Source organism: Leptonychotes weddellii, chromosome 1 (genome assembly GCF_054177405.1).
Source record: "Leptonychotes weddellii isolate Sample4059 chromosome 1, ASM5417740v2, whole genome shotgun sequence".
Taxonomy (NCBI): Eukaryota; Metazoa; Chordata; class Mammalia; order Carnivora; family Phocidae; genus Leptonychotes; species Leptonychotes weddellii.
This window is the reverse complement of record NC_138369.1, coordinates 99064514-99090473: the sequence shown is the minus strand read 5'-3', so window position 1 is coordinate 99090473 and position 25960 is coordinate 99064514. Positions and strand designations below refer to the sequence as shown.

General features: G+C 43.2%; 1 protein-coding gene across 3 annotated transcripts in view; it reads right to left on the bottom strand.

Annotated features, from left to right (window-relative positions):
* Positions 1–12879: 12879 nt before the first annotated feature.
* Positions 12880–25960, bottom strand: part of LOC102729222 (schwannomin-interacting protein 1) — a 52797-nt gene continuing 39716 nt past the window's right edge. For all 3 annotated transcript variants that reach the window (XM_081828704.1, XM_081828710.1, XM_081828696.1), the window contains 5 exons: positions 22667–22784; positions 21505–21702; positions 20455–20578; positions 17504–17597; positions 12880–13524 (listed from right to left, as the gene is read on the bottom strand). In XM_081828704.1, coding sequence (XP_081684830.1) covers positions 13473–13524; positions 17504–17597; positions 20455–20578; positions 21505–21702; positions 22667–22784 — 586 coding nt within the window. In that variant the 3' untranslated portion in view covers positions 12880–13472. The remainder of the gene's footprint in view (positions 13525–17503; positions 17598–20454; positions 20579–21504; positions 21703–22666; positions 22785–25960) is intronic.

Sequence of the window (25960 nt, the reverse complement as noted above, 5' to 3'; positions counted from 1 at the left end):
GAATGGGCTGCCCCAGATCCCGAATTTACTGCTGCTCAGCCTGAGGTCTCAGATGGTGTGCACGTGTCCTGCAGTTCCCTACGGAAGACTGGAGCTCCCAGCCACCGCTCAGGACTGCTCTGCAGCTCCCACTGCTCAGGCCACTCGGTGGGTAGGGACAACCCCTGCGTGATCCTAAGCTGCTCTTCCACAGACTCTTAAACAGAAAATGGATATAAGGTTGATGGAGAATAAACAGTTTCCTAAAAAAAAGTAAAGGAGAAATGGGATCAAGTGGTCACTAAGTGTCCTTCTGAATCTAAAACTGCCGTGATTTTGTAAATGACTCTACAGTGGTCCTCATTTAAAGGACAGTTTATCAGACAATTAATTAAGCAAATATGCATGGAGAGCCCGTTGTGTGACTGCACTCTACCTGGAGCTGGGGAAACGGAGGACGGAGGTCACAGCGCCCGGCCCTTGCAGGCTACCGGGAGACATGACAGCTGTGTCCCAGGGGCCGCAATGGTCTGAGCTTTCCATTTCTGACTCTATCATGATCATGTCCCTAGTTTGCTCACTGTAAAATGGAGTCAAATTCTGATAACTTACTGTCTATCTCCTCTACTAGCACAAAGGACAGTCTCTTTTATTGGTTGTTGTATCTCCAGTAACTGGAAAAGTACCCACCACATCGTTGGTGATTGATGTACAAGGTGTAATGATGGGGCACAGATTTGAAGGATATATTTAAAAGTGGTAGAAGAATGAGCTCATACAATGGTCTTCCAACATCGGTATGCAAATCCCAAGAAAGTTTACAAAGACTTTCCATGACATGGGCGGGGATTGATAGCTTTAGGGGTATCAATCAACTTCCACACGAACCATTTCTCAAAGTGGATCTGCCTGGGAACTGCTGAAAAAGTTGTCCTGCTGGGATTTCCCCCATCTTCCCTCTTACAAGCTTCTCTTACTCAATAAAATTAATGACTTTTCTCCCAGTCTTACTGAGATGCTTTCCCCCAGGTGGTAAAAAGCACCTGAGAAGAAATGCCTGGTGGTATAGGGGTGGGTTTAAGACAGTAAATGGCTCTAATGACTGACTAATACATTTTTGCAAGCCAAGTGGTCTCCAAATCTTTTGTCAACAAAATTTAAGTAGAACCTAATGGGTTGTCACCTGATAGATGGCTAAAAATAATTTTTGATGGTGGATCAATCACAATGTGATTTTTGGCATATACTTCACAGGGAACTCACAGAATTGATTGACATTGCTGTAACAAGACACCTTCCATTTCCACCTACTTGTTTATGAACGGGGTTTCTCAAGGTTTACATCTATAAAAACAAAAATGGAAATAGAAATGATGGCAAACTCTTGTCTTATTCTGTTAATAAGTAATATTCATTGGATACATGAATGAATTGGAAATGAAAACAAACTCCTCTCAATAAAAGGTGCATTTCCAATATAATTTCCTTTTTATTCTATGATTATTCAAAGTTTATAATATATTTCTATTGTTTTAATTGATTAATAATAGTAATTATAACGTTAACAATATAGAAGAATTTTATTACTTAGAACCTTATGGTCACAGGAAACTTAAAAAAAATAAATTGATATTTATATACTATTTTTGTGCAAAGAAGTTTGATCAATAAAACATTTCAATAAATGAAATAAAATCACATTAGGACTAAATTTTAGGCAGAAGTGGAATGGAAATATAAATTCAATAATAAATAAATGATATAAATGCAAAATTTCCAACAGTTAAAGAAGAGCTTGTTCATTTATTCATTTTTTTAAAAATGGAAGTGCTAGTCAAATTGCTTTGGTATTTAAATTCCATTGGATACATTTAAAAGATACATTCTAATGGATGTACCAAATATATTTTTAAATGTTTATATCTAGAAAGTTCTGGAAATTACTTTCTTTGCAATTCTTTAAATTCTTATGATTTTAAGAATTTAAATTCTTATGATGGACAAATTTTGAAGTGAATTTAGTGATGTATGAGGAGTATGTTTTTTTTCTTTTAAAATTTTATTTATTTATTTAGAGAGAACATGAGCAGAGGGAAGGGCAGAGGGAGAGAGAGAGAGAGAGAGAATCCTAAGTGGACTCTACCCTGAGCATGGAGCCCAATGTGGGGCTCAATCTCATGACCCCGAGATCATGACCTGAGCCAAAACCAACAGCTGGACACTTAACCAACTGAGCCACCCAGGCACCTCAAGGAGTATGTTGTTTTAAACATTTTGGGGGGACCTACAGGTTTGAAGAGTATTGGTTAGTAATACAAGTGTGACATTCTAGGGGCGCCTGGGTGGCTCAGTCGTTAAGCGTCTGCCTGCGGCTCAGGTCATGATCCCAGGGTCCTGGGATGGAGCCCCGCATCGGGCTCCCTGCTCGGCGGGAAGCCTGCTTCTCCCTCTCCCACTCCCCCTGCTTGTGTTCCCTCTCTCACTGTGTCTCTCTCTGTCAAATAAGTAAAATAAAATATTTAAAAAAAAACACAAAAAACAAGTGTGACGTTCTAATCCTGGCTGCAGGGTTGTTATCAAGCCTTGGGAAATGCCCTTCTTAATCCCTCTCTGTCCGTTTCTCTTTCAAAAAAAAAAAAAAAAGGGCACACCTGCTTCCTTTCCCTTATTCTCAGGAAAATTCTGAGATCATATGAGATAATGAAATAATGTGAAAGGTCTAGATTATTTCCTGGGGGCAAGTTGGACACCTCTGGGAAGTTTCAATAACTTTTCAAGGCTAACAGGATACTGGCTAGTTCCCCAGAAAGTATACATGGAAGGTATTCTTATTACTACCTTTATGTCACTGTAGCCTCCTCTTTCCCCGGTTTTGATTCAGCCCTTGGAATTTCACGAAAGCAGTCTAACCTCATAGGATTAGTTCTGCATCTCTGCATCAGAGGGTTAGCAAGAAGAGACCTCGCTCTATTTCAGGGCACAGTCCAAGGTTCTACTCTGGTGGTCAGGAAGAGAAACCATAGACTCTACAACAGAAAAGCCAACAAGCCTGAACTCCCTTCCCAGATGGCCATGGGGCACATGTATCTTAGCTCAGAGTATATTGTCTGAGGTTCCGAGTGTTGTCACTGTTAACACCTATTCAGGTAACTGAGGCGAGTCAATCCACACCACATGGGCCCCTTCAGCTTGGTAGATTATCTGACATCTTGTATTCAAGCCCTTTCCTCTTTTTTTTTTTAAGATTTTATTTATTTGTTTGTCAGAGAGACAGAGAGAGCACAAGCAGGGGGAGTGGCAGGCAGAGGGAGAAGCAGGCTCCCCATTGAGCAAGGAGCCCGATGTGGGACTCGATCCCAAGACTCTGGGATCATGACCTGAGCCGAAGGCAGACGTTTAACCGACTGAGCCACCCAGGTGTTCCTCAAGTCCTTTCCTCTTAAAGATGCTTGTAATTTTGTAAACAATTAATGGAAAGTTAGACCTCAAGCCTCTCCTCCCAGTTCATAAAGCTCATTAGGTTGTGTTATCAGGTGGGCCTAATGTGCTTCAGAATTGGCTTTGCTTCGGAGGCCTTAATGAGAACATTGAATTTCAAATGAGGACTTTTAAGACACCTGCCGTCTTGAAAAGTCATGGAGTTTTAAGCTGTGGCGTCAGTCTAAGAACTTGTGGGGAACTGGCGGTGGGGAACTGCATAGGAAAAGAGAAGCTAGAGTAGGATTTCTCCATCAGGTGGGATAGCACATTCATTCATTCACTCGTTCAGTGTATATTTGTTTAGCTCCTGTCATGCCATTGGCAGAAATGCAGATAAATGCCCTTCCCCGTTCTCAGGGAGCTTATACTCTGGCTGCAGGAAGGCGAAAACAATGACAATACTATGCAATTACCCAAATGAAGACACTGTTGGAACAAAGGAGAATAAACAGCAAATTCTACGTAGGGAAGCAAAGGAAGACTTTCCAGAGGAGAAGGCCTTTGAGCTCAAGACAGGGAGGAAGGCAGTTCAAGAATAAAGAATGTCGTGTCTCCCTGGAGGCCAGGGGGAACTTGGGATGAACAAGAAGCTCAGATGCCACCCACTCAAAATCAGAGGGAGAGTGGCTTGAGTTAGGCTCGATGGGAAGACGAGTATAAGCAAAATGGGATATTATGTCCAGGGGAGGATCCGGCTTCAGACTCAATCCAAGAACTCATAGGTTGTCGTCAGTTCTTTCTCCGTATCCCCCACCATCTCTCAGCTCTGCTGCTCTCCTTAGCTTCTGATTCATAGTGTCTCTCCAGAGTGAATGAGATGGCTACCAGACTCTTATTTTCTCCGTGTAGCAACTCCAATATCCATATACCAATTCCAGGGAAGTTTCTGATTGCCTCTGTGGGGTCACATGCACAATCATAAACCAATTATTCATGGAGGTTGGGGGAATGGGGATTCCTTTCTGGGTGACCGCCTGGGCCATTCCTATGATCGAGGGGGCAGGCACCAAGTCTGACAGCTCCAGCAGAATCCCAACAGAAAGCTGGGAAAGAGATCTCCAAAGAAACTAGAAGAATAGACACACGCTGGGAATATAAAAAGTGTAGCTACCACTGACCACAAGAGCAGAATTTGATTACAATATGGCAGTGGAGATATGGAAGAGACGATAGACAAAATAGGTTTTCAGGGGCTATAATTGACATCGAGACTTGGTTTTTGCTCCCCTGATCTTCTAAAAAAATGGATTTCTGTCTTTGGCAGCTACCTTCTCCCAGTGGATGCTGCCACTGGGAGAAGATTGAAAGTATTGGTAGCCAGAGAGGGCTAAATAAATATATAGAGATAAATATATAAGTAAAAATAGATAGATAGATGATAATAGAGAGATTTGTTTATGATACCTTTCTTGGTTCCTCCAAAGAATTTGAGGCAACTTATAGGGATAATATAGTAAACTAAGAGTCATATTACCCAAGTTCTTATCCAATTTATTATAGGTGGGCTGCAAATGTAGTTCTTTGCTTCCTGGAAGCCAAAGCAAAGGGGGCAACGTTGTCAGTCAAAAAGTTTACAATGATTGGGCGCCTGGGTGGCTCAGTTGGTTGAGTGTCCAAATCTTGATTTCAGCTCAGGTCATGATCTCAGGGTGGTGGGATCGAGCCCCGTGTTGGGCTTCACACTGGACATGGAGCCTGCTTGAGATTCTTTCTCTCCCTCGGCCTCTGCCCGTCCCCGGTTTGCACTCTCTCATTCTCAAATAAATAAATAAGTAAAGTCTTTTTTAAAAAGTTTGCGATGATCATCAGAGAAACTTGATCATTATTGATTCTGAAACCTGAAAAGGAGTATCTCTCCAGCACTCATAAAGTTGTCATTGTGTAAGCTTGTAGTAATATCGTTCTGTCAGTAAACATAATAATACAGTTTGTGGGGATCTTAGAATGGTTTTCAGTGGCGGCTAATATCATATAGCTAAAGCATTAGTTAAGAGAAGTAATGTACTCTGTAACAAATCCAGGATATTTTGCAATCTTGGAAAAGTCTTGCAGAAGCCAGGTGAATCCAACAGTTAGATGAGTATTAGCGTTTATTGAGCTGTGAATCCCTTTAGTCAGGGCATGGGCTCCCCATCATTCTTAGTATCTTACACCCAATTTATTTCTGTTACTTGTATTACCAGTCTAGCCCTTAAATGCATTTGCATATATGACTTCTGGAAGAGATGTACATAACCCAGCAGTCCAAGTGCCCCTCCACATTTCTCCACCTGCATATCAGGATACTGTGGTATCTCTGCCCCACCCCCCGCCTTCCTAGCTGCCTCTTATACTAGTTTATCAAATGCCCCTTCCATTCTCCTCCAGTCTTCTTTTGGTGAATCATCCCATTCACCCCCTCCTGCTCTTGGCTTCAGGACTGGGAAGGTAAAGCTACCATCTTCCTAAAGACTCAGCACCCCCACTTGCAGTGTGGTGAGACTGATCCATGTTTTTGGATTGTTTGCATGACTGGCCTGGAAACTGAAGCCAAAGGAATTCCCAGTGAAAATGCTTTCATCTTGAGCCAAGAAGCCTGGGTAACTTTGAGTTCGGAATGACCATAGCTGCTTGTCTCGGAAATCTGAAGTAGCCCAAAGATTTGGCTTTCATTTTCTGGTGTGATGTGAAAGCAACACTGCTTGCCTAAGTAATGGGTAGTGGAGGAAAATCCATGCAAACACCTGAAATGAGAGTCATTTGTATGTGAACTCCCTGCTTTCTTTGAAATTCAAGATTCTGAGGATGAGTGAGTGTATTTGGCTCCAGCTAGTAAGTACAGAGACTCCCAAGATGGAGGAAGGCAACTGCAAGGTTTTAAAGAAGTAGCTAACTACCTCAGATGAAAACCAACTGTTGGATGATTTTATCGTCTAAGATTCTTGACAATGAATGTAATTTAGGAAGTGATACACATGTGTGTACTTTCAAAAAGAGGAAATGGGCATTTAGAATTTTTATTTTAGTGTATTGGGGAGAGCATTGTTAGTACTATATTGGCACACCAGCTATGCAAATCAGGGGGTTGGGCTGACCATAAAAGAACCAAGAGGGAGAGAGAGAAAATAAGACTTGAAATGAACTGAGATTTCAAAACCTCGGTGGTTTATCTAGGACTCTTTTTGATAAGGGGCAAATGGACAACAAATTTCAAGTGTAGTCAAAGAGGGCATAGTTAAAAACTTTAATTTTTAATTTTTTTATTGTTGGATTTGCCCCTGTCCTGCAAACCTCATTCATTTATATTTCCTTAATGATCCTTGCCTGTTTTTGGGGAGGTAGCCCCCAGATCAGCTTGGGAAGTAGAGGAAACTAGAAAGAGGTTGTTTTTTTTTTTTTAAATTTTATTTTATTAACATTATGTTAGTCACCATACAATACATCATTAGTTTTTGATGTAGTGATCCACGATCCATTGTTTTCGTATTCGAAAGAGGTTTTTAATTGTTTAGGTATTGCCTACAAAATCCATAAAACCTCAGTTGTTCAGCCCCTCTCAGGCTGCCTTTGGCAAATGCCTTCTAAGCCCCCGCACTCCTGGGGTGGCCCTGGCTCTAAGGCTCACCGGGACCCACGGTGGTGACTGAAGAATGTCCTCACAGGAAATGGCCCCTCCCTGGAAGGCACACTGGGTAGCTCTCCAGCTCTGACTCTCACAGAGGCAACACCCCCAAAAGCACCTGCTTGGCAAATGGGCTCCAGGCACCAAAATGCATTGGAGGAAGTGGAGGTAAGGCCTGGAGTGGAGCCGCCCCCATCAGCAGATGCTGTGGGGGCCCAGGGGTCTCTTACTGAACAGCACTTCTATTCTCCTCAGTCCTCACATTCGCCTCTCCTGCCCTTGGCCTCGGGTCCAGGAAGTGAAAGCTCTGTCTCCTTAAGGACCGGCACCCCCACTTGCAGTGTGGGAGACCAGTGTGGGAACTCCGAGAAGCCCCATGTTCTCTTCCACTCCCACTCTTGGTTTAGCCAGAACTGTAGGGAGACGGATTTATTACTGCCATACAAAACGTCCCACGCGTAATTATTCCTCCTGAGGCATGTATTACTTCCCTTAAAAAATTACTTGGCCTGACAGAGTTGCCTGGCACTTCATTTTCAGTCTGATTTGCATCTGAGACAATGAAATTTCTTAAAACCAGCCTCCTTAAGCAGAAGGACAAGAGTCCTTCGCATCACTGGAAAGAGGAAATAGATGCTTTGTGATAGATTAGTAAAGTCCTTTCTCCTCCTTGCCTGTGAGAGTCACCACCGTTTTCACCTCGAACCCTCCTATCTAAATTGCTCTTAAGGTGAAGTATGGGCTCCCGGCTGTCTTTGAAATGCCATTCCTAATACGTGGGGATGCTCTGTGACCTAAAAAGCCCCCTCACAAGGTGAGATGACACGTCATTACAGACTGTAATTTCTACCGAGAACTAAGAGACATCTGGAGCGAAGTAACTTTATGAGGCAGAAAATTAAAGAACTCACTTCTAGCCTCGTCTATGGTCTGCCAGAGTCAGGATACATGCCACTATTTTCTGCAAAGCCTAAAAGCAAATAAGATATTGATTGAATATAAAAGAAGAGAGACTCTAGTAGTAAATAATCACCAAGAAAGTTTGAATGCCTAGTCTGGAGGGTGAGAATAAAATCTCTTTTCCCATAAGTATTGCTTTTCTACCTTGTATTCTTATAGTGTGGTGCAGGGAAGTAGATTGAATAGTTTTTAAACAAAGGCCATGTTATAACCACAAGCAGAATATTGCTCTGGAATAGAGAAAGGTATGAAGAAAATTACGCTATGGCGAAGAATTTCTTAACAACCAATTAATTAGTTCTGGTGACTCGTTTCCTACCAAAGCTATTAAATGAAATACCTTTTGGATTCTCATCTCGGAAATTAGGAAGACACTTTCATTTTGCATAGCCAGACCATGAATTCATAAATTATTTAATATAATATTAATTTATACTGACTACTGACTGTAAACCTCAATTAAAATATTCTGGAAAACTCATTACCCATCAACCTATCTCATAATGAATGTGTCATATCTTATTTAGAGAAAATAAATGAATGTCAGCGCAAAAGGTAATTGGGTTTTCTGAGCATCAGAATTCAGCTGGGATGGTAATAATCAAAATGTGGTCTTGAGGGTTGTAGAAACCCAAGGCTCTTCCAGATGGACACCGAAGAAGTATCCTGTAGTCACTTGATATTTATTTCTAGCTTCATAATAAAATCTGTTTTCTTGTTTCTGGCATGAATTGTTTGTTCATGACAAATCTCATTTTGGCCCTCTCTGCTTTCTGCCAAATGGCTAGAGAAAAAGAGAGAATGGGGGACAGTATTTCAACCAAACTGAAGAGGTCTATGAATTGAAAAAACGTGAGTCACTGACTAGAGAAGATCTTCTAGAGGAAAGAGGTGGGTCTCTAGCAGTCATGCGGTATGATCATTAAGAACACAGGGTTTGTCTTCACAGACCTGGGTTTGTGTTCCAGTTCTTTCTTAAAGCACTGTGGCTGTTCTTGTTTGGACTTGCATTAGTTACAGTAATGCTAGCCATCGTAACAAGGAGATTTGATGCGGTATAATGGCTCAGACATAATCACAGTTCATTTCTCCTGTAACTGCCTGAGGTAAATCCTATAAGCAGCAGGCAGCTGTGCTCACGCAGCGAACGAAGGGACCCAGACTCCTTCCATATTGTGGCTCTGCCACCCTCTAGGTCCTTGGGATTGCAGCTGGTGTAAGGAGAAAGAGAACATGTGAGGAACGCAAACCCCTTCTTAAAAGCCTTGGCTGGAATGAAGACACCTCACACCCACTAACATCCCATTGGTGAAAATCGATGATGGGTTGCATCTCAATGTAAGGGGATGGTGAGTGGGAAATGTAGTCCCTGTCTGTTCAGCTGCTTGTCAGGAAAAACTCTGTTAACTATGAACATTATGAGGAGGCATACATTTTGGCAGATGGCTGGCTATATCTGCCATAGGGCTGTTTATCAGAGACGATACATTCTGTGGAAGGGAAGTCGCTGGATTGCTGATGAAAAGTTCGGAGAGGTGAAGGACTTAAGAAAGAGTCAACCAGTAATGGGGGAGCAGGCTTGAGAACGGTGAGATTAAACCTGGGTAAAAGCCAGGTCAAGGAGCTCACCTCTCAGCTAAGAGGAGAGGCATCAGACATCAGGAAGACTAGAGTGCCACCAGTTAATGCCACTGTCAAAAGGGTGGGTCCCAATGATCAGAGACTTTCTCTTCCAGGGAAGCCTCCCTCCTTGGTTCTGTGCTGAGGGCTATAGTTACTGGAGTGGCTGAGGCTGGCCTCTACCCTCAAACAGGAAATGGAGAAAATCCTGTATTCAGGAAGCAGATGATGGTCCTTGGAGGCTGTGTAATACACAGAGGGAGAGAGACAGTTGTGTCAAGGAAGTGATACCCATGCTCTTTAAAGATGAAATGATGACAGATGAAAATGAGTTGGTGTTTGTCAGAACTTCTCTGCAGAGGCCTCACCTGGTTTTTCCTACCTTAGTTAGCTTTCTGTAATCTGAAGTATCTAAACATGATACCAAGTAACAGTTAAAGAAAAATGAGGTGATCACAGAATGAAAGCACAAGTAGATGTAAGTACATGCATGCTTATTGATCGCATCATTGTTTTTAGTAGCAGAAATCTGGAAAGATCCTTAATGTCTATCATTTAAGAGAATGGCTGAAGGGGATTACTATACAGCTATTAAAAAGAATGGCTTAGATCTGTATATACTGACCTGGAAGGACGTCCATGGATAAAGCAGGTTGCAAAGCCCTGTTTGATGTGATCCCACCTTTGTATAAACAAAGTGAAACACAAAACCTATATGTGTGTATCTGTTTGTGTAAGCATGGGGAAAAGTGTGTAAGAATACATTCCAAGTTTTAACATTGATATTTGGAGGAGTGAGGTGTTAGAGATTGGAGTTTTTAACTTTTTCCTTAAGTATCTGTTTTGTAAGTTAATGATTAACAAACAAGAAAAAAAAGGACCCACAAGGGTATTTTAAATCTCAGAAACTGATAAAATACAGAATGCTTCCTCCATCCAAACCCTGATCATCTACTTCTCCTTTCAATAATTATTTATTGAGGATCTACTGGGTGCCAGGTGCTTTCATGGACATTATTTTATTCAAGCTTTAGAATAATCCTGAGAGATCTTATTTACAGGTGATAAAACAAGAGAAAACAGAGCTTTAGTAACTCGCTCAGGGTCAAATCACTGGGAAGATGGTAGTGAGCATTTGTGCCCAGGCCCTCTGGCCCCAGAGCCTGTGTGCTCTTGTCTGGACTTCACGCTCCTAAAATCAGGAAGAGAGGTGGCCCTATTCCCTATTTCTGAGGTCAGGGAACTGAGCATTCCAACAAAGCCTGGTTAACTAGTAAGGCTCCTAGTTCATGAGCAGAAGGGTGACCTAGAGCAGGTCAGAATCCTGTTGGGAATAATCCCAGTCCTTGCTGAAAAACATAAGCAAAAGGACTGGAAAGACCCAATCTTGAAAGAATCCCCTTGGAGGTGAGTCACTTGGTTACAGCCATATGGGGGCAGAAAAGTACACTGGCTATAATCTTCTTGAGGGTCTCAGGGTAGTGGGAAGAACCGCTCTACTTTTGCAGAGAACCGCTTTGCCCCCAGAGGTGTTTTCGGGGGCCCTTGTGTGTGTCAGCTCACTCTCTTCCTTCTCCAGTTAGGAGCTCTCTGGTTATGATAATGCGCTTCCAACAACTGAAGAACTGAGAGGCCGTGGGTTTCTTCAGAACACATTTCCAGCCAGAGATAGCATTGTGGAAGACAAAGAAAAAAACTCATCTCTAAGTTTTTGTTGGAACTGGCAATTCTGGCAAGGATTTAAAAAACTAGGATAGTTTCTCTTGGTGGGCTGAGCATTAGTGTCGAGACTCGAGGCTGTGGACGACCCAGGAGGCTTAGGTCACGCTACTGTGCTTCTGTGGGCTCAGGCGTTTTTGTGGCACGCTTCCTGGGTCAGCTCTCTCCAGAAGTTTCAAATTAGCAGGAACATGTTTTAATTAGACAAAATTGTAGATATTTCAAAAATAGTTAAAGAAAAGCTAAAAAAGAAGAATGTCTAAGGCAGTGGTTCTCAGTATGAGTATCGAGTTCAGGCCACACCCCGGACCAGTTAAATCAGTATCTGTGGGGCCAGTGTTTCTACAGTTCCCAGGTGCTTCCACTGAGCTGCTGAAGGTGAGAGCCACTGGTTTACTGACCAATATTCTCACCCAGCTGCCCCAGCAAAGGTCTGGCAGCTGGGCCTGTTCTCAGGGCTGAGGTCACTCCGGGCGATGACTGACAGCTGGTGCGGGACTCCGAACCTCCGAGAGGACCCCTCTTTGGGCCCCACCCTTCACTCACTGGTGAGCAGCCTATCCTGCTCAATAGCCAACTCACAAAAGCCAAAATATATTTATGGGCTATAGTATTTTTCCATCCCAAACAAAAATAACTTGATTAAGGCCCATAAAAAATGATTAGTGTTACAACTTTAGGTTACCTATTTTATTAAATAGAAGACTGAAGTTTGGCAACTCTTAATTACTCTTACTTAAAATATCTATCTGGGTATTTTTAAGAAAGGGGCAGGTAGACAGTTGTCTAAACTTCTATCTTCATGTTATGTAAGTGATAAATCACTAAATTCTACACCTGAAACTAAAAATAAAACAAAAATAAAATAAACTATCTTCAGATTACATCATGGACCAACTAATGAAACCAGGTGGTCTGTGGGTGGTTCTGGAATGTTGATTGCACATCTCCGCTTTAGTTTATGATTCTCTAATACCTGCATGGACATTAGCTAATTATTCCATTTTGAAACTCTACTTACTGGGGAAAATCTGTAATCTACTTTAGACTTGGCATGTTTCTTCATGAGACCAAATAGAAGTGGTTAAAATCTGAAACATGGCAACAATTGGCCTCGGGAAAAGAGTAAACGCAGCATCATTTGTTCATGTGGCAAATTTGGTAAATGGAGTTCTGATGTGGTAACGGGCTCTAACAAGACCAGGGGCTTGTAAATGGTAAAGCGCTAACATTCCAGATTGATAACTGAGCACTGACAGAAGTGATGTTGCTGAGGTTGTCCTCTTTGGATCTCACACACACTCTCAAACACACTCTCTCTTACACACACACACACACACACACACACACACTCCACACCCTTCACAGTCTTCCTGTCAGTTCTCCACATTGCTTTCCTCTGGAGTACTTTATCTTTTTCACTGACAAAAGCTTCACGGCGGGGAGTTCAGTCAAGGAAGTGCGAAGAGGTGAGAAATATAGGCAGTATCAGGCTTGCTAGTGAGCAAAAAGACCTATCCTATGAAACAAAGTTGTAATTTTTATTTTACATATTTATACATAAAACTTTCAAGGAACCCTCTGAATCCAACAGAATGTTAATAGCACATCTAAAAATGAACTTCAGGTAGTCAACATTCACAAAATGTTGAAAACTGATTAAAATGTACCTATTACGGAGAGCTACAACTTCACTACGAGGCAGGCATGTATTTTCTGACTTGTATAGATAGCACCGTCATTTACAGTTCTTCTTTAAAACTACAGTGAAGAATGAAAGTAGTCAGTGGTAAAATACTGCTCCAACTTAAAATCTCTAAACAAATAAAAATAAAGTCAAAACTACCCTCTTTGAGAACCACGACTTGTGATGGTGTTAGTACTGTACATTTTTTGTAACAATATTTTATTAAAATGCCTGATATTTAGTGGCACTGTAAAAAAATTAAAATAAATTAAGAAGCAAAGGCCAGTCACTGGACGTTAAGCTTCAGACATTATCAATGGCTAACACTGATATTCGTTTGTTTCTGCGCCACCTTTAGAAACAGCATTTTTACAACCACGGTAGCAAAAGAAATTCTAGCTTGTCCTCTCGGTCGGATGGCTTCTTTTACTTGGCAGGCATCTTCTCTGCCATGTGTTTCTGCTGACTTTCCGCATGTCTGTAAAATGAATCATACGATCATTTAGTGCCAAGGGGGAAGATTCAAACTGCTTTCTAATCCACAGCTACAACAATCCCCCAAACTGAGGCTCAGAGTTACTCATAGTGAAACCCAGAGAATTAAGTAACAGTACTTAATCCAAATGGCTTTGCCCTCTTTAATTGGTATATTTTATGTACGATTCCGTTTATTGAATAAGCCACTAGATTAGCCTGAGAATGGTAGATGTCACTACTTTTGAGAAGAAAAAGCACGGTGCTTAAAAAAGAGAGAGAGAAGTATCTGGGAAAATACAGCCAACAAATGTTTCATGTGTTTCCATGTGCCAAGTACTGCTCCTGGTGCTGTGAATTTGGCGGTAAGCAGACACTCAGTTCTTTGGTTTCGTGGCACGTATATTCCAGGGGAGAGGGGCAAAAAGGGAACAGATAGCAAAGAAGGAGATAGCAGATAGAATGTAAGTGCTAAGCAAAAAGTCTCAACAAGGTGTTGTGACAGAAGGGGACCGCATGACTGCTTTATGTAAACATGCACACAGACACAAACATAAGCATTCAAAAGGCTCTTGACAGAAATTAAAGCCAGTAATCCAGTTCCCCTCTTACAAAACCTAGTCTTCCTAACAAACTGTGGGTCTCTGGAGATGCCAAGATTTTCCATGTTTGCATACTTCCCCCGCCCCCCGCATTCGTCCCAAGGGCATGATCTTGGCAGTGAGAGTAAGCGGTAGAATGGGAGGAGTCTTCTTAGGCACTGAGCTCTATTACGGCCCGTGAGCCCCACATCCAGCCAACCTAGCCACTGGCCAGTGGAGACAGAGGGGGAAGAACGGCCAAGCTGATGACAGCACCTGAATAAGTGCGCTAATTAAACGTTTTCCCAGAGAGTGGACGGGTTTGACGTCTGCAAAAGACAAGTGTTTTGAAGGACAGTTTTAGGAATTTATAAATTTGGCAAGAGAAAGCATCTAAGGCTGTGGTTTCCAGCTGTAATCAAAGGCTCAGGGGCAGTTTTTGTGTGCTGCCTAGATTTGGGTAGTCAATGACGTCAAGGTGAACTCACTGGTTTTGTGCAGAATGTCTCCTATCTATGGAATAGGGGAGACAAACCACAAATACTTTCAGAAATAGGGAAGTGACAACAGCGTCCTTGCCACATTCAACAGCCCACAAATAATTGGTGATATTCATTTAACAATAAAGGAACTTGAGAAAAAGAGATTAGCCCTTTATTCCTAAAAAAAATATGCCCTTCAGCAGACCCTGTCACGGCCCTGTTTATGTGTATAGAACAGCCTTGATCACTTTCATCAAGTAGCTTATGGGACTCACTTAAATTCAGCTCAAGAAATATTTTGATGCCCACTGAGCTCAGATTCCACTGTAGCTAATTAAATTATAGTTTCTATAGCAGTTTAAAAATATGTATCCATGTGAGTGCACAAGCGTGTGCACGCACACATTAGCGAGGGGTTTTTCTGAGCAAGAAGGACAGGACAGGAAATAGTTTCAGAAAATATTGAAAGCTGGGTGTTATTTTGAGACATACATACATACAAGCACGAATTTCATTAGCGTTTTAAACAAAGGAGGGAAAAGGTGTTAGTCCATAAAACTAAAAGGTTCTCATCAACTATTTATATGAAAGTCCTTATTAGCATTTGTTTGACTCAAGCCCCCCTACAAGGACTCCTTTTTTAGCAACAGTCATTCCCGAGGACCTGCGCCAGGCGGGCCCTGTCCTGGGCTCTGGGGACACAGCAAAGAATGAAAACGGCGTGGCCTCTGCTTTAGATGGAGGAGGGGGCTGTGTGCAGTGAGTAAGGAGAAACAGCAGACGATTTAACACAATATGATTGGGCTCCACATGGAAGGGATGCCATGTTGCCAGGAACACCGAGAAGGGGGTCCTACCCCAGTCTTGGGGGCTGGGGGGACAGTCAGGGAGCACTTTTCTAAAGGGGCATTCTTTAAGCCAGTACATTTCAAATTCAGCTCTGCACTGGAATCACCTGGAGAGGTTTAAAAAAATCCGAATGCCCAGGCCACCCCACAGAATCATTAAATCAGGATCTCCGGGGTGGGACCCAGGCGTCAGCAGTTTATAAATCTCTCCAGGCGATTCCGATGTGTGGCTGAAATTGAGAACCACTCATCTGCACTGACACTGGAATGGCAGAATGCCTCATTCTCCACTGGACAGGCGATGGGGACAGGTGAATGGGACTTCCCAGCCGGTCGCTCTCAGCCTTCTGGGATCTGGCTGCAAAATTCTGACCTTGCCACCTTCAGGTATGTTTAAGTACCCTCAGATCCCCCCCATGAGCAAAGGTACAGCTTGTAGCCAGGAAGGGACATAGAAACATCTCCCCACCTTCTCCACTTTAAAGAGTTCCTCTAACAATTGTAAATTAGTAACTCCTCTCCTCTGCACCCCACGGTTCTGCTTGCCCTGTTTCCCATGATCACACCAAACTTAAGGACTAGCTTAACACCCGGAGAGCGGAAAGGGGCCTCTCGGCGTCCCCCTGGTGATGAGGAATGCCGGAACTGCTTTGAGGAGCAGAGGAAAGCTCTCTGCTGTCACAGGTAAGTCACAGCGTTTACAAAAGAGCTCACATTGGTTTTAGAAGATGCAGGTTTTGGTCTTAGATTTCACTAGTGATTTCCCATAATCTTAATATCTATATACAAATCTCTTAGACAAAACAAAAAGGGACGTGTCTTACGGTTGCTGGAGCAGTGCCTGAATACATGGGTAGGGGCAATAATGTTATGTGAGTGTTACTGTGACATTTTAGATACGGACGAATATACTAAGAAGGTCTGAGGCCTTCTGGCTCTTTGTTTTTGTTTTTGGTTAGGGGCGCGGCAACACAATATCCAAAGCATACAACACAGAGTACTGCCCGTAGGTGTTTTTTAAAAAAAAGCCTAGACATAGTTCTATAGCATTTACTTTGCTACCCAAACTATTTTTGTAACACTGAATTTAGAAAAATATTTTTTTACCCAGCATTACAATTGAGAAGGGGTCCTGTGGTGGGTGCTAAGTGCATTTTCCCTACATATGTTTTCAAAGCTTCTCTCGGATGGTTCTGGATCGTGTGGTTAATTCCTTATGTTACTGTGACAAGCAGTGTTCTTTCTCTCCTTGGGGAGCCTTCTACTCTCTGAATCCCATTTCTGGGATTAATAGTAATTATTACCTCTTGGTTTAAAGACTTCGTATGTACTTCTCAGGAAAGGTAGCAAAGTAAGTATGAGATCATACGAACGTTCACAGTATTTCATATACTTTATATACTTACGGGGACAGGCTTTTCTACAAAGAAAACTACTAAGAAACGCAGATCTTGACTGGCCTTAACCTCCTTTCTGTATCCCGGTGGGGCGGGGGCGGCGGGGGAGGCAACATTCTTTCCCTCTGTATAGAGGGGTGCTTGGGGCCAGGCCCAGCTGCAAACTCAAGCCCTGGAGTCTCCTCTCCAGTGAGAGCAATCTGGTGGCACTGGTGTGGTGGAAAGATGCCAGTGTCCCTGCCCTCTGGACATGGCAGGTGCGAGCGAGAGCTGGGTGGCACCCACCGCACGGCTGCTCGTGTGCTGGACGCGTGCCAGCATGGAATGGCTTAGGGCTGACTGCCCAGGGGGACAGTCCTGCAGGAAAAAGTCCTGCTGGGCCAGAACTGCTGGCCTGATTTCGGTGGGGGTGTAAGAAATTTGAATGCACTGGGAGGGCGGTTGTGAAAAAGCAACACATTTGTGTGTGTGTGCGTGTGTGTTTAAGCAATGCATCTGGAAAGGAGTTTTAGGCACTTCCTCTCCATCTCAACAGCTGACACCAGCAGAGATGAGGTGAGTTACTCATGGAAGTAAGGGGAAGGAGTTCTCTAGAGCTTGCTGTTGCCTTAGTTCTTAAACTTCAGAGCCCCCTGGGCTTCTTTCCTTTTTCGGAAAGGGTGAGGCATCGCTGACCTGGTCAAGTCCTCGATGTCCACCAGCATGGCGTCTTGCTCTGTGTGCAGCTCGTCTCGGATGAGGAGCAGCTGGACCAGCTCTTCATTCAAGCCTAGAGCAAAGAAAAGGGAGCATTTAAAAAACAGATAAAACTGTGTCTAAGTCACAATGTGCAGCTATACGGACCCATTATACAAGCTACTTTTGCTAAGACTTGGAATTCTTCTATTAGCCTTTCACAAGCCCGGGAGAAGTCCTCAGTTTGAGAACATGACGAGTTTGCATAATTACAGAAGTGTTGGAAGAAAAGGACCACAGTATGAAGGATTTCCAATGACATTCACGTTAAAGTGGGAAATGAAACCGTTACTTGTTAGGGAAATAGCTTGCTAGAAAAAGCAGGGTTTTGTTTTGCACAAATGTGAACAAAAACGTCTGGGCCGTGTTAAGTTCTCCACCTTCCGTCTTGAGGATGCTCCCATCCCCGAGAGCTGGAGGGACATCCGGCACCAGCAGAGGAGGGGCCTCAGAGATGCTCCAAGGCCTCCTACGGCCCCGCAGAAGCAACAGCCCCGGGGCGGGCTGTTCTCAGTAATATCTAAGTCCTATCTCAAGTTATGTGAAAGCCAGATGCGTAAGACCTTGAAATCCCGGATGAGTGCCAAGGAAAAGATTCCTTAGGATTTATGCTGGGAACCAAACACATAGAGAGAGAAACGTTTCTAATCCTCCTGAAACCAGTGCACTGGGTGAATTTAGCTCCTGTTCCCGAAAAACAGGAACAAGCAAGGGGCTCTCTGATTTTTAACCCTTAGATCGAAGCTTCTAGGTCTGGATGCATGGACGCATGGGCCATAGCGTTCATTTAGCAGCAAGAGCTCTGGGCCCAGAAACAAAAGATAGGAAGGAGGTATTCAGCTAGGTCCTCCTTGGAAATGCTTTTAGAGATCCTGACTTTAAACGATGCATTGATCTACCTTTAGTTCAGACTAGTTTCCAATTTAAAAAAGGGAGGGAAAAAAATCATACGAAGAGGTCTAAATTCATCAACTACTGAAAGGAGCTAGATGATAATTTTAGTATTTAGAAGTCAAAGGAAGATGTTTCAGTGGTAAAATATCAGAAAGCCTTCAGGTCCTTGAAAGAATTATAGTCCTAGTAATTTGCTCTCAACTAAAATTAAAATGTAGTAGAATTAAAAAAAAAACAACCCTGTGAATCTATGGTTTCTTAATTAGAATGTCAAACCCTTTCTCTTGATTTTAAAACAACACTGAACATATTAACTTAACTCTGAATATGCCCAATTCTATTTTTTTCACTATGTTCTTAGGGTAGCTTTTTAAAAAATTTAAAAAAAAAATCCCAATGGAGTTGCTTTTTATTTTATTTTATTTATTTTTTATTTTTCTTTTTTTAAAGATTTTATTTATTTATTTGACAGAGAGAGACACAGCGAGAAAGGGAACACGAGCAGGGGGAGTGGGAGTGGGAGCGGGAGAAGCAGGCTTCCCGCTGAGCAGGGAGCCCGATGCGGGACTCGATCCCAGGACCCTGGGATCATGACCTGAGCCGAAGGCAGACGCCTAACCAACTGAGCCACCCAGGCATCCCTGGAGTTGCTTTTTAAATTAGCACTCAGTAGAGGGCCCACATAGTGCATGGAAATTTTTTTCCCATATGAAGTTTTTCACTTCTTACTCTGGAAATTTTCAAACTGATAATAAATGCAGAGAGACTGATTTAATGAATCCCCATGGCCATGCATCCAACCAGCTTCAAAAATGATCAACTCATGGCCAATCTTGACGCATCTATCTCCCCTTCTCCTACCGGATTATTTTAAAGTAAATTTCAGATATTGCATCATTTCATCTATAAATATTTCAGTATGTATCTTTAAAGACAGGGCTTTTTTTTTTTTTTAAAGTTAACATACCCACAATACCTCCATCACACCTAAACAAATAAATAAATCTTTTTTTTTCCTTTTTTTTTTCAGAGAGAGCTTGCCAGTTGGGGAAGGTGGGGAGGGACAGAGGGAGAGGGAAAGAGAGAATCTCAAGCAGACTCCATGCACGGAGCCCGACGTGGGGCTCTATCTCACGACCCTGATGTCATAACCTGAGCTGAAATCAAGAGTGAGCCACTCAGGTGCCCCATAAATAAATCATTAATAAAACATTCAGTCCATGTACAAATTCCTTGGTTGGCTCTTAAGTGCTTTTTTATAGTTAGTTTGTGTGAATGCATTTGGTTGGCGTGTCTCTGAGGTGGTTTTTAACCTGTAAGTTTTATAGAATCGTACGTTCCCAAGGTTGGAGGGCTTCCGTTAGTTCCGTTGGACTAACCACACTGCCCAAGTGAGCATGTCTAGGTTCTCTCTCTCATCAGGCCGAGCAACTGACTGCCCTTTTCTGCACAACCAGCCACCTCAAGTGAGTGTCACTCATCTGCCACCTACTTGACACACTTCTCTGAGAGGCCCTTCTTTATTCTGGGGAGAAAAAGGCCCATAATTTGTCATCCTGTAATTGTCACATGCTGCTCATACATATTTTCCCCACCTGGAGTTCCACAAAGTAAGCTGAATCTGACCTGATGAGCTAAAATGAATAGATACACAAGTAAAGTTGAGGGTTTCATTGTGTAATTAATGAAGTGTAACTACCAAATTGTAGTCTAGAAACACACGTTGTGAGCCAAATACACACCAGCCACTGTGCTAGGTGCTGGGGGTTTGAAATGAATAAAAAGGACCTATCACCTCTGCGAACCTTGAATAATTCTTGAACTTTCTGAACATTTTACGGTAAAAAACCAAAAACAGAGCCTTGTGATTCTCTTCCTTCTCTTGCAGCACGCAGGAGGAACCCAAGGAAATGGACAAAGGAAGTGAATCAAGGAGGTAGTACTATCCCACGATATTTCACACTTGACACCCCATTTTCAAGCACCCGCACACTTACTTTCTATCTGGGAATGGAGATCATTGACTATCACTTGTAGCTGCCCGAGAGTCATGTCCCGCAGGTCGGTGGGCTTTAAACTTCTTTTCATCAGGCATTCGCTTATGTGAGGCATGTGTGGTAGCTGAAGATGCAGAGGGAAGAAATGGAGGTGTGACCCGAGCAGCCAGGGCACTGAGCACAAGACCCACTTTTCTCCTGACAGACCCACTCTCACCCACTTCCGTTCAGGTTCTGCGCTCCACAGCCTTCCCGGTCTGAGCTTCCCAGCGCGAGCTCCCCGCCCCCCAGCCCCATACACCCCGTTGTCCAAAGCTCTACTGGCATCAAAATGCTACACTACTCAGATCAAAAGCTATCTGACTGGTCATGAACACAGGCTGTGACAACCGTGAGTCAGTGATCTTGTCCACAAATGAATGACTAGGGAGCGCCACGAATACCAATGACATGGATAAAGTTAGTAATATCCATCCGCTCTTTATGAGTTTGCACCATGTTACAAGCACTGTGCTGTGTGCTTTGGATGCTTTGTTCACTGAATTCTCACAATCGTGCTCTCACAAAGGTGTTATTATTCCCATTTGATAGAGGACAAAACCGAGACTTCAGTAACTTGCCCAGAGCCCCGCAGCAAGTTAATGGCAGTGCTGGACTTCAAAGCCCAGGCCCTTATCCACCATGCTGTACTGTCTTCCCTGGAAGGTGGGAATGACAGCCAAGGCGATAGTGAATTTACCACAACCAGTAGGTTCTAAACTGATACTGCTTTAATGACACTAAAATATTCCCCTGACAGCTAATACCACCTCTAAGAAATACAGTAGATATGAATCAAAAACAGTTTACTTTCGTGTAATCTCTTATGTATCTTTCAGTGATACAATAGGAAGGAAAAGGAAACAAACTTAAATATTTCTCAATGACAGTACTTTTTACAAACTGCCTTGTAGAAACCCAGGTTTGCATAACTCTGGGAAAGAACTGGGACCACGTCAACCATTTGCAGCCACCAAACCATTCTCTGGCGTTTCAGTGTCTACTGCTTACGAGATCAGCGACGGGAGACTTTTTCCTGTTCTGTTTTTCCACTTCTACTTGCATTTTGGCCATTGGTTTGGCCATGGCGAGGGCCATTTTGGCTTCGGCTTGCAATTTCTTTTGCCTTGTGAGGAAATCCATGTCATCCAGGGATTCGGATTCCTCTTCAGTAGTGTCTCTATCAGAATAGGAAGAACTCTGTTTGCTCTGTGAAGGAAAAAAGAGCAGCCCTGAGCTTTCTGTGTCAGGCGCCATCTTTGGAGATGGGCTACAGCAGTCCCTGGGACCTCCCAGAGTGGCTGAGAGAGAGTCCCCTCCAACAACGCGACTCACCACCTGATTTGGTCCGTACAAATCTCAAATAACATTAAAGCAGATGGTTTCTTTCCTCAGTGCCAAGAACAGACTCTGATTTTAGCAGAGTCACACAATAATAGGAAGAATCTACTTATGACAATAAACTCGAGAGGTCCCTTTGATTCTTGGTCTCAAAACTCTCCTGAAGGGATCAGACACAGCAAAATATTTAACCCAGAGCTAAGGCAGTGTGTTCTCTGGAGTGGACAGGATCTCAGGCATCCAATGGAGTTCTGACCTTGCCCTGCACTCATGGACCAACACAGTTTCCTGCTGGTTGGTCTTTGGTAAGGAAGGTGATAAAGACTTCACAGAGAGTAAAGGATTCCAGCAATTAGCGGCCTGGATCATTAAGTCATCCTTTGTAGTATGTGTGCAAGGAATGAGTAAGGAATGTTTTATGCACATTATCTTGCTGGTTTCTCTGAGCAACGTCTCTGCATGCTAGCGCTCCCATCCTCACCCGGATCCCCGCCGCTGCCTTTTAAAATGTGTCCCACTGCCGGTCTGCACTTAATATTTCTAAGCCCAATGGAGAAGGACTGGCATCTAGCATAATTTTCTGGGGCATATGTGATTTCTCTTATGGCTTAATGTGAAAGTAGTTGCTAACTTTAACAGAGCTTATGTCTCCTTGTTGTATCACAGCTTTGATTCTTCATTGCCAAATTTTAGGAGCATGCTATGTCAAGAAATGGCACGAGACGTTCCTTTTTTAATCTCTGCCATGTTTTTTTCCTGACTAACAGCAACAAAAAAGAAGCTAGGTGACCAGGAAAGCACACACACAGAGCTTTGGTGGCTTTGGACTCACCATGGGAGACAAGGGGGTGTCCAAGCTGGTTTCAGTCTTACTGTCATCAGCATCGCTGTCCTTATCACTGCCGCTGTCGTTGACGAAGCATATCTGCAGGTTCATCCCACTCTGCAGCCTGCGTGGAAGCAGACAGGACACCAATCCTGCTCAGCTATTTGTTATCTGGGGGTACGCGTTACAACTGTCTGGCTTTGGTAACAGAAAGCAGGTTTAGGTGTTCTTCGCGTGGAGAAGTGGGTGACCAGTATCACTCCCAACTTACACATGAGAACTTTTACTAAAGGACAATGATGATAACTTAATGAGTTCGTAAGTTGATAAACGATAACTTTTGCTAATATTATTTTTTTTCACACCAATTTCATGTTATGTGAAAGATAATTTAAGGCCACATATAATAGCCCCCGGCACAATACCAAACACATGGTGGGTGCATAATAAAAACGTGTGGAGTCACTGAGTTTACATTCCTGTTGATAAAGATGAATGGGCTCCTCAGCCTGCTGTCATCTAGTGTCCTGTCCCATGGGGACAATTCAAAGAAGTGCACCAGAGCCAGCCTCCCAGGGCCACTGCTCTCTGAAGAAAGACTCCTTTTTTCCCTCCCCCAAATAGACAGAATAGGGCTGTCTGAAGGGAAACTATGCTTTGAGTAAGCTGCCAAAAGCCATCGAAGGGAGCTCATTTATGTCATTAAAAAAATACACCACAGGTTCACCGTAGAGAAACTTAAGGAAACCCTGAACCCAGTCAGAAGGGCCCAACCTTGCAACCCAGCAGAGTGCCTGGAGCACAAGAGCCTCCGAGGTGGAGACTTCTCCGGAGCTCATTATGTCTGTGGTGAATCCTGTCGCTCCACGAGCGAGGCTGCTGCAGAGGTGACCACAGACGGTCACCCAGCGGTGTGTCTGTTCCACATGAGGGCGGACCACAGATACAACTTCTGTCCTAACCTTTTTTTGAAATTGAACACATTTCAATACTGTTTGGCTATGAAGAGTTTTCAAAGAAGTAATTTTCCAAGCATCCCTGGTAGTCCCACTCTGTGTGTCAGGGTAGAAGAAAAGGCAAAGGAAGCTCCTCAGCAGCGAGGGATCATAAGGAGACTTGTCTAAGCCAGGTTTAGGAAGCCAACAGTGAACTGCTCTGGCATTATTACTGTCACAGGGAGGAATGCAAAGAGCAACTCGTCTGATAGCTGACATTAGTATCTTTTTTTATTCCAATGGGCAGGGATGCTTTGTATAAACTGTTCAGATGACTCACGTAAAGTGATTCTTTGACAACGATAGGGAACCTGGGAAAAGAAAATCTACCGATTTAATACAGGCACCGTCACTGTTACGTGTATGTACTGCCACCTATCGGTAACTTCTGGAATTACTGAAAATCCAGTAAGGAAAGGCAACCTTCCCCTGAGCAGACAAGGAGCCAGGCCCTCGCCAGGCCTGGAAGGCACACGTTCTGCTGTGGTCAGCTCAGGATGCTTGGAGTCCGTCGGACTTAGGTTCTGAATCCTCACTTCTTTCTCTGGGCCCATTACTTAACCTCTATGAACCTCAGTTTCCTTATCAGTAAAATGGGGTGAATAATTCCATGTTTTGTTGGAAGGATGAAATTAGTTCAGCGCTAGGCCAAGGGTAAGTATTCTGCACATATTCATAGTCCTCATTTTTCTACTTTCTGAAAGCCCAAAGGAATACAGAATTTTAAAGGTGATGCGGCTTTGTAAAGGGACCTCTAAAGTCACTTACTTGAAGACCTCGCCTGGCCTTGAGTAGCTCTGACAGTGTTCTCAAGCTGTCTTAAACTATTCGGCAGTTTGGGCTTCTACTGAGCTGGAATTTATTGCCTTTTAATTTTCTTCCATTGGAGTTTTTTTTTTCCCCTGGAGAAATCTAATATGTTCAGGTTACCCTATGATCCCACATAATTAAGTTTTAAAATTAATTATCTGTAGTTTGTCAACCACCCCCTCCAATCAACCCATTTTTAATTTAAAACTCAAGATATATGGATTAGGAAATAGTGGGAAGTAAAACTGCAAATTAAACAAAACACATTAAAAGCATATTTTAAAATTAAAAAGGCATTTTAAATTAAACTTAATTTGAATCTAGGAATATGTAACATTTTCTATTTACTGAACTGCTAAAGTCTTGAGAAGAAGTGTCTGGCCACTGGGTGCACAGATTATAAAAAATACAATAACCCATGATACCATTACAAAATAAGGTTTAAAACATCCGGGGATATATATTTTCATTCTGAAGAAAGTCTGATCATAAATTCTGTCATTCTGCCCCCAACTGACCTTTGTGCTAAGGATCAATGCAGACCTCAATCAACCAAACCATACAGCATTTCTAACTCAGGAAAGGCAAAGGAAAAAAAAAAAAAGGGGAAAGATTTAGTAGTCAGAATGAAATGAAAAAACACCTCAGGTAGAAATTCAGAAAATCGCCTTAGTACCACATTATCACCGTGGGAAACTGAACAGAGCTTCTTACGGGGTGAGACTTACAATTCCTTACAGCAGTAATCACCAAGAATGTTACTCTCAGGAAAAGGAAATTATATGACATAACAGCTAATGGTTCAGAGGGGATTTTAGTAAAGACATCTTAAAATGGACTCAGGTTTCAAGAAGGATTTGTTTGCCTTTAGCCTTTAAGCAGGTTTTAAGATGAAGACGGCTTTGGGGAAACTCAATCGCAGTCCGGCTGGGGGGTGAGTGGGGCCACCTGGTGCTCTCGAAGGCCTCTGTGTCACAGGGTCAAGCAATGATAACCCCTGTTCTGCCTCCCCCCCTCCCCACCCTGGGGGGAAGCACGGCTGCTCTGAGGCTCATTCCTGCAACCTGGAGTTCCCGGCCTCGGTCCCGCACACTGCGGTGCGCCTGGCCTCGGTCCCGCACACTGCGGTGCGCCCGGCCTCACTTAGACCCAGGCTACACAGTCTTGCCAGATCCATGCTGCCAGGGGTCTAATTTGCCTGGATCTCTCAAGCAACATCAGAGGTGAAAACGAAACATGATCCTCATCTTTTAATTAGCGATATGATTTAAGGTATCCAAGTCAAGGTTGCTTGATGTTTCGAGCAGCATTTAGCAGCGTGTTGCACGCAAAAGGCTGCCTGCCATCTGCCTTGCCTGTCGATATTAGAGCTGGAAGGTCTGTGTCCTGGTCATCCCGGAAACCTCTTCCCCTTATGAACCGCGAGGCAGTGAAAAAGCACACTGCAGCCCGGAGTTACTGACAGGGAGCCCCGGGACCTGAACAGAGGGTGTTC